Source organism: Haemorhous mexicanus, chromosome 17 (assembly GCF_027477595.1).
Source record: "Haemorhous mexicanus isolate bHaeMex1 chromosome 17, bHaeMex1.pri, whole genome shotgun sequence".
NCBI classification, from domain to species: domain Eukaryota; kingdom Metazoa; phylum Chordata; class Aves; order Passeriformes; family Fringillidae; genus Haemorhous; species Haemorhous mexicanus.
This window is the reverse complement of record NC_082357.1, coordinates 1304300-1315434: the sequence shown is the minus strand read 5'-3', so window position 1 is coordinate 1315434 and position 11135 is coordinate 1304300. Positions and strand designations below refer to the sequence as shown.

At 57.2% G+C, this 11135-nt stretch overlaps 1 protein-coding gene across 4 annotated transcripts; it reads right to left on the bottom strand.

Annotated features, from left to right (window-relative positions):
• Window positions 1-299: 299 nt before the first annotated feature.
• On the bottom strand, window positions 300-10876 carry NAGPA (N-acetylglucosamine-1-phosphodiester alpha-N-acetylglucosaminidase). Of its 4 annotated transcripts, none has more exons than XM_059861202.1 (12): window positions 10697-10876; window positions 9965-10450; window positions 7177-7316; window positions 6096-6204; window positions 5739-5867; window positions 4754-4962; window positions 3930-3977; window positions 3488-3616; window positions 2451-2582; window positions 2235-2295; window positions 1444-1696; window positions 300-1305 (listed from the first exon to the last, which is right to left on the bottom strand). In XM_059861202.1, the coding sequence occupies exons 1-11, from the start codon at window positions 10858-10860 to the stop codon at window positions 1462-1464; spliced, it is 1842 nt and encodes a 613-aa protein (XP_059717185.1). In that variant the 5' UTR covers window positions 10861-10876; the 3' UTR covers window positions 300-1305; window positions 1444-1461. The 4 variants fall into 4 exon arrangements, with proteins under 4 accessions (XP_059717185.1, XP_059717186.1, XP_059717184.1 ...); XM_059861203.1 differs by having other exon boundaries at window positions 300-1696; window positions 9965-10098; window positions 10219-10450; XM_059861201.1 differs by having other exon boundaries at window positions 300-1696.
• Between the last annotated feature and the right edge of the window lie 259 nt (window positions 10877-11135).

Below are 11135 nucleotides of genomic sequence, written 5' to 3'. Positions count from 1 at the left end.
GAAATTGCAGGGCAGTGAAAATTCAAGCCTGTGTGCTTCTCTCTTTGCCCCCAGAAGCAGAGGTAATGTTTGTATTCACTTTTTCCTGCTTTTTAACTAAAATGTTTGGGCTTTTTTCTACAGAACCAGCATCTTTTGTTTAATTTCCTAGCACAGAGTGGGATGGAACAACACATCCTGCAGTGTGGGTTTTATTAAATAGAAAAGAGCCCCTGGGTTCCACTGTGTGGCTGAGGTTAACTGGGAAAGGATCAGCTCCTTCTGCAGCTGCACATCAGGAATTGAGAGTCTCAGGCAGGTAGCACTAAAAGACTTTATTCAAGTTTCAAATAAACTTCTGTAAATCATAGAAAAATAGAGTCTCTTGGTTACAGGCTGATTTGGTGCCAACACTGGCACAGAAAATACACATCCTTTACTTGGAGAGGTAAAAAGGGAGCGAGTGCATGAAGATGTCTGGGGCTCAGACAGGCTCTCACCCCTCTGCAGCATCCAAGGGGCTCGGCCAAGGCTGGTTTCCCCCATGGGGAAGCAAACTCCAACACTCTTTGAATGGAACTGTGCAAGGACGTGTTCCACATTTCCAGAGGGGGTGCTTGGGATCCTGGCTGGGCTGGAGCCCTTGCTGGTCCCTCTGAGGAGTGGCCAGCTGGGGCAGGGCAGCCCAGTCCATGCCAGCCATGCCAGGCTGTCCCTGTCTGTGCCCTCCCCCACGGGGAGAGCTCCAGGCTGTGCCAGTGCCAGGGTCCCTCGGAGCTGGGCAGAGCCTTTGGCTCCTGGGAGCTGGAGAGATGCACAAGTGGAACCTGGGACCTGAGAGAGCTTTTTTTGGCGTTGTGCTGCAGGAGCTGCCCCAAAACACAGCACTCATCACCCTCTGGGGCTGCTCTGGCCTGAGGATTGGTCAGAAAACAGCCCAGCCCTGCACAGGACTGTCACAACCCTGCGTGTCACCCCTGAGCCACCACCACGGCCGGGAGAGGAGGGCTCTGCTGGCACTGGGCGCTGCACCTGCTTCAACCTTGTAGAATAAACTTTTGGTCACTTTTCTGATTAAAATCTGAGTTTAGCAAGGAAGGGCAGACACTGACTAATACCCTTAAGCCCAGCTTTGTACTACAGGCAGTTTAACCAACATCTTAAAAAGCACTGCTCAGGTGAGCAGGGGTCTTTCAGAGGTGCTGTGACTTGCTTCCCTCACCTGTTTCCCTCAGGTTCTGGAAGGAACCAACTCATCTCCTTTCCTGCTGCAGCTGTGGAATTCCCTCAGCCAAGGGATGTCCTGCATCCCCTAATGCTGCAGTGCTGGGGCAGCAGAGGAAAGGAAAGCACAGCCTCAACAGGGCAGCTCCTGGGCTGAGGCTCCTCAGGCAGCATCTGAGGCTCCCAATGGGACCAGCCCCAGTCGCAGTCGGTGCTGAGGGGCAATGCAGGGTGAAATACCTCATCCCATTCATGATTCTAAAGGAACTCCTGGTTTGGGTCCTGAGTGTCCTCGGGCTCCTGAGTGTCCTCGTGGTCCCAGGCAGCAGAGGTGGAGCTGTGAGGGGTGTCCCCGTTGATGTCCCTCAGGGGGTGGTAGCGGTAGTCCCGGCCCCGCTGCTGCCGCCGTCCCTGCAGCAGCAGCCCCACGTTCCCCAGGGCGCTCAGCAGCAGCAGCAGGGCCAGGGCAGAGCTCAGGGAGAGCCAAGAGCTCCTGTGAGACACACAAATCACAGCACCAAGAGCTCACCTGTGTGCCCAAGTGTGCAGAGGATTGCCCTCCCTTATGTGTGTTCCCAAGCTTGTGCACCTGCTCTCAGGCAGGACAGAACCACAGAATCATTTTGGTTGGAAAAGCCCTCCAAGATCATCGAGTCCAACCATTGTCCCAGCATTGCCAAGGCCACCACTAACCCGTATCCCCAGCTGCCACATCCACACAGCTTCTAAATCCCTCCAGGGATGGAGACTCTACCACTGCCCTGGGCACCCTGTGCCAGTGCCCAACCACTCTTCTGGGAAGGAATTTCCCCAATATCCAATCTGAACCTCTCCTGACACAACTCGAGGCTGTATCCCCTTGTCCTGCCCTGTTCCCTGGGAGCAGAGCCCGACCCCCCTGGCTGTCCCCTCCTGTCAGGAGCTGATCAGAGCCAGAACGTCCCCCTGAGCCTCCTTTTCTGCAGACTGGACACCCCCCCACCATGCTCTGAGAGAGCCTCTGAGATGCACAGTGAGCACCAAACACTTACTCTGACAGAGAGAACTTTTCTTCGCTCTTTGCCTTTTCCTGGGAAGCCAAACACTGTCCAGCTGGAAAAGAAAGAGGGAAGAAAGGTGGGGCAAGATGTAAAATTCCACTAAAAAAGAGCAAGGTTAAGCAGAGCTGGTGACTAAGCAAACACCACTATGCACTAAAGCTGCTCTTCCAGCTGTTACTCCAGCCCCAGCCCCCTGCAGTGGGATACCTCTGTGTAAGTGGTCCTGCAGTGCCCCGTGGTGGGTGATGTTGCAGCTGCCCGTCTCAGGGTCACAGGGACACGAGTGGTCACACGCACAGCGGCTCTGGCAGCTCGGCCCAAACCAGCCCAGGGGACACTCTGGGGATGGGATCACAAAGGGATTGGTCATTGACAAAGCTCTGCCTTCTCTGAGAGCACCCAAGCTGTGGCTGCAGCTCCCTCAGCTCAGCTGAGCCTGCAGCAGCCTGGCTGCGAGTTCAAGGCTGCTCCTTGGTGTGCTTCAGAGGGAAGTTTGTGTAAAACTGGGATCACAGAATCCTGGAATGGTTTGAGTTGAAAGGGTCTTCAGAGGTCATCTTGCTCCACCCCCTGACAGGAGCAGGGACATCTTCCACTATCCCAGACTGCTCCAAGACCCGTCCAACCTGGCCTTGGACGATTCCAGGGATGGGGCAGCCACCGCTGCTCTGGGAAACATCTTTGGGGTGGGACTGGCTGAGCATTCCCAGGCTGGAACAGAGCATCACTGACAGAACCAGGCTGCCAGGAAGTTCACACCCCCTGTAATTCAATCGTTCACTCAGACACAGGGGACCTGGAGTGGTTACACCAGGCAGAACACCCAGCACTGGCACAGGGAATGTCGGGGTGGGATGGCAGGACAGCCCTGTGGAGCATTCCACAGGCACTGACCTGCATCACCTGCAGCTCGGGCTTCAGCAGGGCCTGGTGCAACACCCTGGAGCAGAGGATGTTCTGTGGTCACTCAGGGGCTCTGAGAGAAGAATGCAGTTCTTTGGGGCTGAGACTAACCAGGAATCCACAATTTTCCATTGAGTAAGCAAACTCCTCCTACTCCTCTTTTCTCTCTGCTCCTTCCCCTCCTTTTTAGCCCATTTGGGTAGGACAGGCAGGCCCAGAAGAGCTGGGAGCCAGCTGGTGATGTTCAAGCCTGAGCTCCCCTGGCAGAAGTGCAGCCAAGAGGTGGCTCAGAGGTGACACAAAGAGCTGTCCCCAGCCCCAGAGGTCGCTGAGACCCTTACCATGCTCACAGCTGGTGCCGTAGAAGCCGGCAGGGCAGGAACAGGCTCCGTGCACGGGGTCACAGGAGCTGCTGTGCTGGCACTGGCACTTCTGGCTGCAGGACTGCCCGAAGGAGCCAGGAGCACAAGCTGCAGGACACAAGCACAGATGTCACCAGGGCAGAGGTGAGCAGCACACAGCCACAGCTCATCCCTGTGGAGGGATGCTCCCCTAAGCTGAGTGTGTGCCCTGAACAAGGAGCAAGGACTTGAGTGTCTCCCACCAAGCCAACTGCAGACACTGCAGCTGCATTAAACTCACACTGCCAGAAAAGAGCAGCCCAGCCCACAGGGTGGCCTTTCCCTTCCCTGCTCCCCCCTTGGGCAGGCAGCTGTTGGGCAGTGGTTCCCAGTGCCCCCTCCCTGCCTGTCAGGAGGCAGTGGAGCAGCAGCCAGTATTTACCTTCGGTGCAGTTGCTGCCAGTCCAGCCAGCGTCACAGAGGCATCCAGCTGTGCAAACACAAAACAGACATTACTGACAACAACAAAACACTTGCAGGCAGCAAGGACTTGAAACTAGGAGCCTCTGCCTCTTGAGGTTCCCTCTTACCCCTGTCAACAAAGCCCCCAGAAGAGAAACCCTGCAGTCCCACAAAGGGTGGGCTCACACCCCCCCGCCCCCAGCTGCCAAATGCAGCAGAATCCCTGCTGCTGGCATTCCCTGGGACCAGCTCTGGGGCAGAACTGGCAACACCTGCACCCACCAAGCTCTGCCCAGCCACTGCATGGGGCACACTTGAATGAGAGTGGAGTCAGGACAGGAAGAGGGTAACAGGGCTGGGCACAGAGGGGCAGAAGCTGGGGGCAGACATTCCAGCATCCCTAGGCTCAGATTCATGGAAGAGCAGCAACTGCACACTTGTAAAAATTATGAAGTAGGAGAGGCAGGTGAAGAAAGAACAGTAAAGGGAGGGGACAGAAGCAGCTGCTGTCACACTGCATAATACACAGCCCTGCCCATCAGCAGCCTCACAAAAAACCCAGAGCACAACCCTGGAGCACAAAAGGAAACTGAGGCACAGAGCTGGCTCCTAAAGGCAACGTGTTCTGACCATCTCTGCCTCGGATGCTAGAGCAGAGGGGAAGCAGCCCCACCCAGCCAGCTGGTGCCTGGCACACCACCACGTTCCCCCGGGCCATTCCCCAGGGATGCGCGGCCAGGTCCCGCCCCCCTGCTGCGCCCCGGGCCCCTCGGTGTCACCGGTGTCACCGGCACAGGGACTCACCGGCGCTGCAGACGCCGCGCAGGCTGCAGTTGGCAGGGCCGCAGTCCAAGGTGTCACAGGCGGGACCCGCCCAGAAGGGGCTGTCGCAGCGGCAGCGCCCGGCCACGCAGAGCCCGTGGCCGCTGCAGTCAGGCGGGTCACAGCCCGGCTCGTGCACGCACACCACGGTGGAGATGCTCCGGGGACAGCGCCACATGCTGTCAAAGGAGCTGAGGACAGCAGAGGGGACAGCCTGAGCTCAACCTGCACTGGCCAGCCCAACCAACACCCGTGACATAACGCAGAGATTTCCTCCTGAGCCACACTGCCGAACATGAACACTAATACTGGGGAAACAGAAACATCAAACTGCACTGGAGTCGATGTTTTAACTGAGTTATAAATCCCGTCTGATAGGGATCATTTCAAACATGGAATTACAGAAAGCAAATCCCCCTTAAAGCAGTCCCAGATTCCCTCATTTTGGCACACATTTTCTTGAATGTTTTTGCTTTGATATAAATTATATCACTGTAGTTATGGCAACTGAATGTTAAATCCCTTCACATTTACAGTCAGAACTGACTAAAAAGTTGAATTTAAAACAAAGTATTCTTTAGATTCCCTCCAATGAGGAAGGGCAGGGTCTCCCAGTCAGTGTTTCTCTTCCATAATAATAAGCTGCTGGCAGATCTCTGCTAATTCCCATGGATGTGCAGCTCTGAATCTCCCAGACTAAGAGCTGCTGCCTTATCTGATTCCCACATCAGCCACTCAGTCACAGCCACAGCTTTGCTGCCTGTCTGGAACCAGTTCAGCTTTAATCCTGCATGACTAAGTAGAAAAAACATGGAGTCACTCAATCTCTTTAAATTCTAGAGCTGCTCTCTCCTGCAGATCCTGTCACCTGCCCTTGCTGTGCCCTCCCAGGCAGGCCAGGCCGTGGGGCTGGGCTCTGCAGGCCGACAGGAGCTGCAGGGCCCTGGGCAGAGCCAGCAGCACCTACCAGTGCTCAGAGGGGTAGTTGGCCAGGGTCCCGTTCAGGACCAGCGTGGCAGAGCCTCCACCATCCAGGTTGATAGCATTGATGACTCCCTGCTGCTTCAGGAATTCTGCCATTTCCCACAGGCTGACCCTGCAAAGCAGAGGCTGGATGTTGATTTGCCCTCAGTGAAGCTGTTAGATCAGGAGCTTGCTGCTCTCTGTGGTGGAAGGGGAAGCTCTCCCATCCCAGGCACCCTGAGGAGGGCTCTGTGAGCCCATTCTAGCTCCCCAGAGCTCTGCAAGTCACTGCCTCAAAACATGTCCCTGACAGCAGCAGATCCCCTCGAGCCCAGGAACTGAGCCCTGAGCAAGCCCTTACCCTCTGGACTCTGTCTGTCCATCCACATGAACCAAGACCAGCCGGCCCTGGCGGTCGTGTCCCACCGCAGTCCTGGCTGAGATCACATTGATGAACCTGTCGAAGGTTCCTGCAGCACAGGGGACAATTCACACTCACCTGGGGCTGCTAAGCCACATCTGTCTGCCAAAGAGCTCCCAGCAAGGGCCTCATCTGAACTGAAACACAGGGACAGCACAGCCCAGCCTCCTCTCATGCATCCAAGCCCTAAAAAAGTGCTCTTGATTAAGTTTTTGTCTGGCACAGGGACAAAGCAGGGGATTCACAATCCCTTGGCTTCAAATTCCTTTAAGAGGCTCCTGCTTTGAGTTTCTCAGGACACGTTAGACAGGATGGGAGTTCTTGGTTGTGAGGGTGTTGAGGCCCTGGCACAGGGTGCCCAGAGCAGCTGTGGCTGCCCCTGGATCCCTGGAAGTGTCCAAGGCCAGGCTGGGCAGGGCTTGGAGCAGCCTGGGATAGTGCAAGGTCCCTGCCCACAGCAGGGGTGTGGAGTAAGATGGTCTTTAAGGTCCTTCCAACCCAAACTATTCCATGATTCTATGAAAGTTGGACCTCTTTGTGGCATTCACATTTTCTGAAAAATCCCTTTGCCCAGGATTTTTCTCCTGGGAAGCTGAGAAGCCTCAGAGAAAAGGGAAAAAATTCTTATCTCATCTGATTCTGCTGTGTTTTCCTGCTCATTTGGAATGTGTTTGGAGATTGTTTTACTGGATTCTGCTGTGAGTTGTTTTCACTCTTTGGCCAATCAGGGCCAAGCTGTGTCAGGGCTCTGGAAAGAGTCACGAGTTTCCATTATCTTCTTTTTAGCATTCTCTAAGTATGCTTTCTGTACTCTTTAGTATAGTTTAGTATAGCATTCTTCAATATAATATAGTATCATAAAATAATAAATTAGCCTTCTGAGAACGTGGAGCCAGATCCATCATTCCTCCCTTTGTCTGGGGGCAGCCCAAAGACAACACCTCTGAAGCACCCCTCCTCCCCAGAGTGCCAGGGCACAGACAGCCCATGGGCAGGCTGCAGCCAGGCCCCACAGCATTACCTGTGGTCTGAGTGTCACCACACTCAGCTGCCCGGCTCTGGTTGATGTACAGCTCTCCATTCCTCAGCAGCCAAACCACGCCACTCACCAGCTGCACAAAAGGGTTGGACTGATCCAGGACATCCTCCTCAGACAGGTAGCTGGGAACAGAGGGCAGCAGGGTTACCCACGGGCACTGCCCACCACCTTATGGCCTCTCCTGCTGCCAGCAGGCTCCTGAAGCAGGGAGAAGGGCAGGAAAAGGCAGAGTGAAGAACAGCTACATCCAAAACCAGGGGCCAAGCAGTGTGAAACAGCACTTTAGCAGCCCCTGCTCTCTGCTCTTCTGCAGAAACCCACAGCTAACCATGGTCCCAGGCCCCTGTGCCTCAGACAATGTGGCCAGCAATGGCAGCAATGTGGCCAGTGGATCTGAGCCAGGGCAACAAGAGCAGAAAGCATCTGGCAGAACACAAGGGCAGAGCCACTGCCAAATACTCAGGGATCTGTGGAAGCAGCTGGAACATCTTGCTGCCTGTCAGCTTCTATTCTCCAAAAATGTGACACCAAACAGCTTTGGAGAGCATTTGGAGCTGCAGCCTCCAGCCTGCCAGCAGCTGCACTGGATGCCACCTGCTCCTTCCATCTGAGAAGGAGGTTCCCCTGCTCCTGCAGACAGCCAAAGGACAGGTCAGCTGCCACCTCCATGCTCAGGTGCTGTGTGTCACCAGAGGGTGCTGCCCCAGGGATCCTGCTCTCTCCTGAACTAGGTGATGGGACACACCTGCCTCATGGGAGCCTGGGCTGGGGGATGTTTGAGCTGAGAGGATGAGAGCAGGGGCTGGACAGCAGTGCTCTGCCAGAGGATTTGGGTTTAAAGGTGACTTTTCTGATGTCTTGTGGGAGCTGGATGCTCAACTTTTGTTTGGTATCCATGTCTGTAGGCAAACAAAGCTTTGTGCTTTGTAGAAAGGGGTAACTGCAAACACCTGAATGGAAAACATGCCAAACGAATTCCCTTTTCCCATGGGAAAGGAACAAGAAGACAACATTAACGGGGCTGAAAACAGATCAAACTACAAAACAGTTAGGGCAGGGACTGACAGCTTTCAAGGCCTGGATTCACCCACTGTCAGCCCAGGGAGCAGCAGCAGCTCTGCAGGGTGGGGTGACTGTGCCCTGGGCTGTGTCCTGCTGGCTGTGAGGCAGGCTGAGAGAGTGAAGGTGTGAACGACTTCCCCCACTCTGCTGACAGCCAAAATTATTCACACCCAAATTATTTTTCTGATCATGGTCTGGAAGGCACGAAGCCACCAAACACCACGATAGCTCCATTTAACAGGGACCTCCTGCCAGAGCTGGGGAGCAGCAGGACAGAGCTGAGCTTAAGGACTCAAGAGTGACCCTGAAATTGCTGTTGAATTGAGAAGCCCCCTCGCTGAAAGGACATGTCACTGACCCACCCAGCCCCTCTCTCACACATAAATCAAGGCCATGGTGCTCAGGGCTGCCAGAATGGCTGCAGGATAAAGCCCTGGCTTAAGCACACTCAGTGTGCCTTTGCAGGGATCCTGCCTGAGGTCTGGGACTGAGCTACCAGAAGGTGGAGGATGCAAATTCCAGGCTGCTGCTGCATCTTCTGAGACCAGCAGAAGGGTCCTGGGAACCCTTCTGGGACTTTTAGGATCCTCCTGCTGCTGGGGAAGGGCAGCTCCTGGAGGTCTTGCACTACAGTCTCTCAGTCAAATATTCCTCATCAGAGGGTGATTAGAACTTCTGTCTCCATCTGCTTGGGGAGGGTCACATGCCCAGGTGGGCAAGAAGGCCAGTGACACCTGGCCTGGACCAGCAGTGTGGCCAGCAGGGCCAGGGAAGTGACCATCCCTGTGCTGGACACTGCTGAGGCACCTCCAGTCCTGGGCCCCTCATGACAGAAAGGACAGAGGGGCTGGAGGGGATCCAGGGAAGGGAACGGAGCTGGGAAGGGGCTGGAGCACCAGGAGGGGCTGAGGGAGCTGGGAAGGGGCTCAGCCTGGAGAAAAGGAGGCTCAGGGGGGACCTTGTGGCTCTGCACAACTCCTGACAGGAGGGGACAGCCGGGGGGGTCGGGCTCTGCTCCCAGGGAACAGGGACAGATTGAGAAGGAATGGCCTCAAGCAGAGCCAGGGGAGGTTTAGGTATGTTGGATATGGGGAAAATTTCTTCATGGAAAGGGTGGTCAGCACTGGCACAGCTGCCCAGGGCAGTGGTGGAGTCACCACCCTTAAAGTGTTCCAAAAAAGTGTTAATATGGTCAGTCACAGGTTTGCCCAGAGAGGATGTGTAGTCTCCATCTTTTGAGATCTTCAAAATCCAACCAGACATGGCCCTGAGCAGCCCAATCCATCCAACCTGTGCTGAGCAGGGTGCTGGATGAGGCACCTCCTGAGGTCCCCTCCAAACCCAGCCTTTCTGCACTGCAGCCAGAGCACACACAGTGCACTCTGTGTCTCCTCTGCGAGGAGCACAGAGCCCTCTCTCCTTCTACCCCACCCAGTGTCCCCACTGCAAGCTGGGAGAGGAGACACTGGAACCTAAGCAGCTGGAGATCATCACTTACTGAGCATCTCTTCATCCTAGGACATGAGCCAAGGGCCACCGAGATAGCTCCAGCCGGCACAGCTAGAACATCCCTAGCTTCAGCATTCCAAGTGAGCTTCTGCTCTAACAGGGGAGGCCAAGGAGGCAGTGCTGGGATGAGCTCCCTGCCCAGGGATGCCTGAAAGTCCTCAGGCTAGAGAGCATTCTCCAAACGCCCCCCAGCTCTTACCCGAACACCATGGTGCCATCTTTCCGGATGCCAAACTGAGCGTTTTGCAGGCCTCCCGAGTCTCTCACCAGCCTCCCATCGCTCACAACATTCCCAAGGCACTCTCCAGTGTCCATGTTAAAGTACCCGCCGTTCTGGGCCACCAGACACTTCCTGAGCTTTGCAGTCTCCTCCACGGGGGCTCTGCGCTGAGCCAGGCAGCCGCCGGCACCGCCCGGCTCCAGCACGGAGAAGGTGCTCAGGGGGTTCCTCACCAAAGTGAAGTGGCCGTAGATCACCTTGCGGTCGCTGGCCTCCGGGTGGATGTACGAGACAAACGTCCTGGTGACAGCCACCGGGCCGCCCGTGCTGTTGTCGCCGGGCCACGCTTCGTGGGTGACGTTTCCGTACTTGACGGGCTGGCAGTCCCTGACGTGCCGGTGGCCGTGCCGAGGGCCGTGCTGCCCGGGCGGGTAGGGCTGCAGCGGGGGCTCGCCGGGGCCGCTCCTGCAACGACAACAGCCGGTTGCCGCAAGGCCGCAAGGGCGGGGTGATGAGAGCGGCGCAGCTCGGGGTGGGCACGGCCTCGCTGACAGCCGGACCCGCTTCTCCCGCGTCCCCGGTGTGACCTGCCGCGGTTCGAGGGCGGCCGTCCCGCTTGGCACCCGCTCCACCGGCCCGACCTCAGGGCACCGGGAGCCCCCGGAGCCGGGCACAGCCGCGCTCCGGGACAGACGGTGCCCAGACACTCACCCGGCGCCGCGGGCCACCTGCAGCGAGCCGAGCACCGCCAACGCGGCCACCAGGACCGTCCCGACCCCTGCGCGCCCCGATCCCCGTCCCGGGGCCGGGCCCGCCCCGACCCCCGCCCGGTCGGGCCCGCCACCCGCGGACCCCGCCGTCCCCCACGCCGCCATCTTGGCGGGCGCCGGGCGCGCGGGCAGCGGCACCGCCCCCTACCGGCTGCCGGGGCCGGGACGGGGATCGGGGCGGGGCCGGAACCGGGACAGCTCCCCCAGGGACACGGGCCGGAACCGGGACAGCTCCCTCAGGGACACGGGCCGGAACCGGGACAGCTCCCCCAGGGACACGGGCGGGAACCGGGACAGCTCCCACAGGGACAGCTCCCCCAGGGACACGGGCCGGAACCGGGACAGCTCCCCCAGGGACACGGGCGTGAACCGGGACAGCT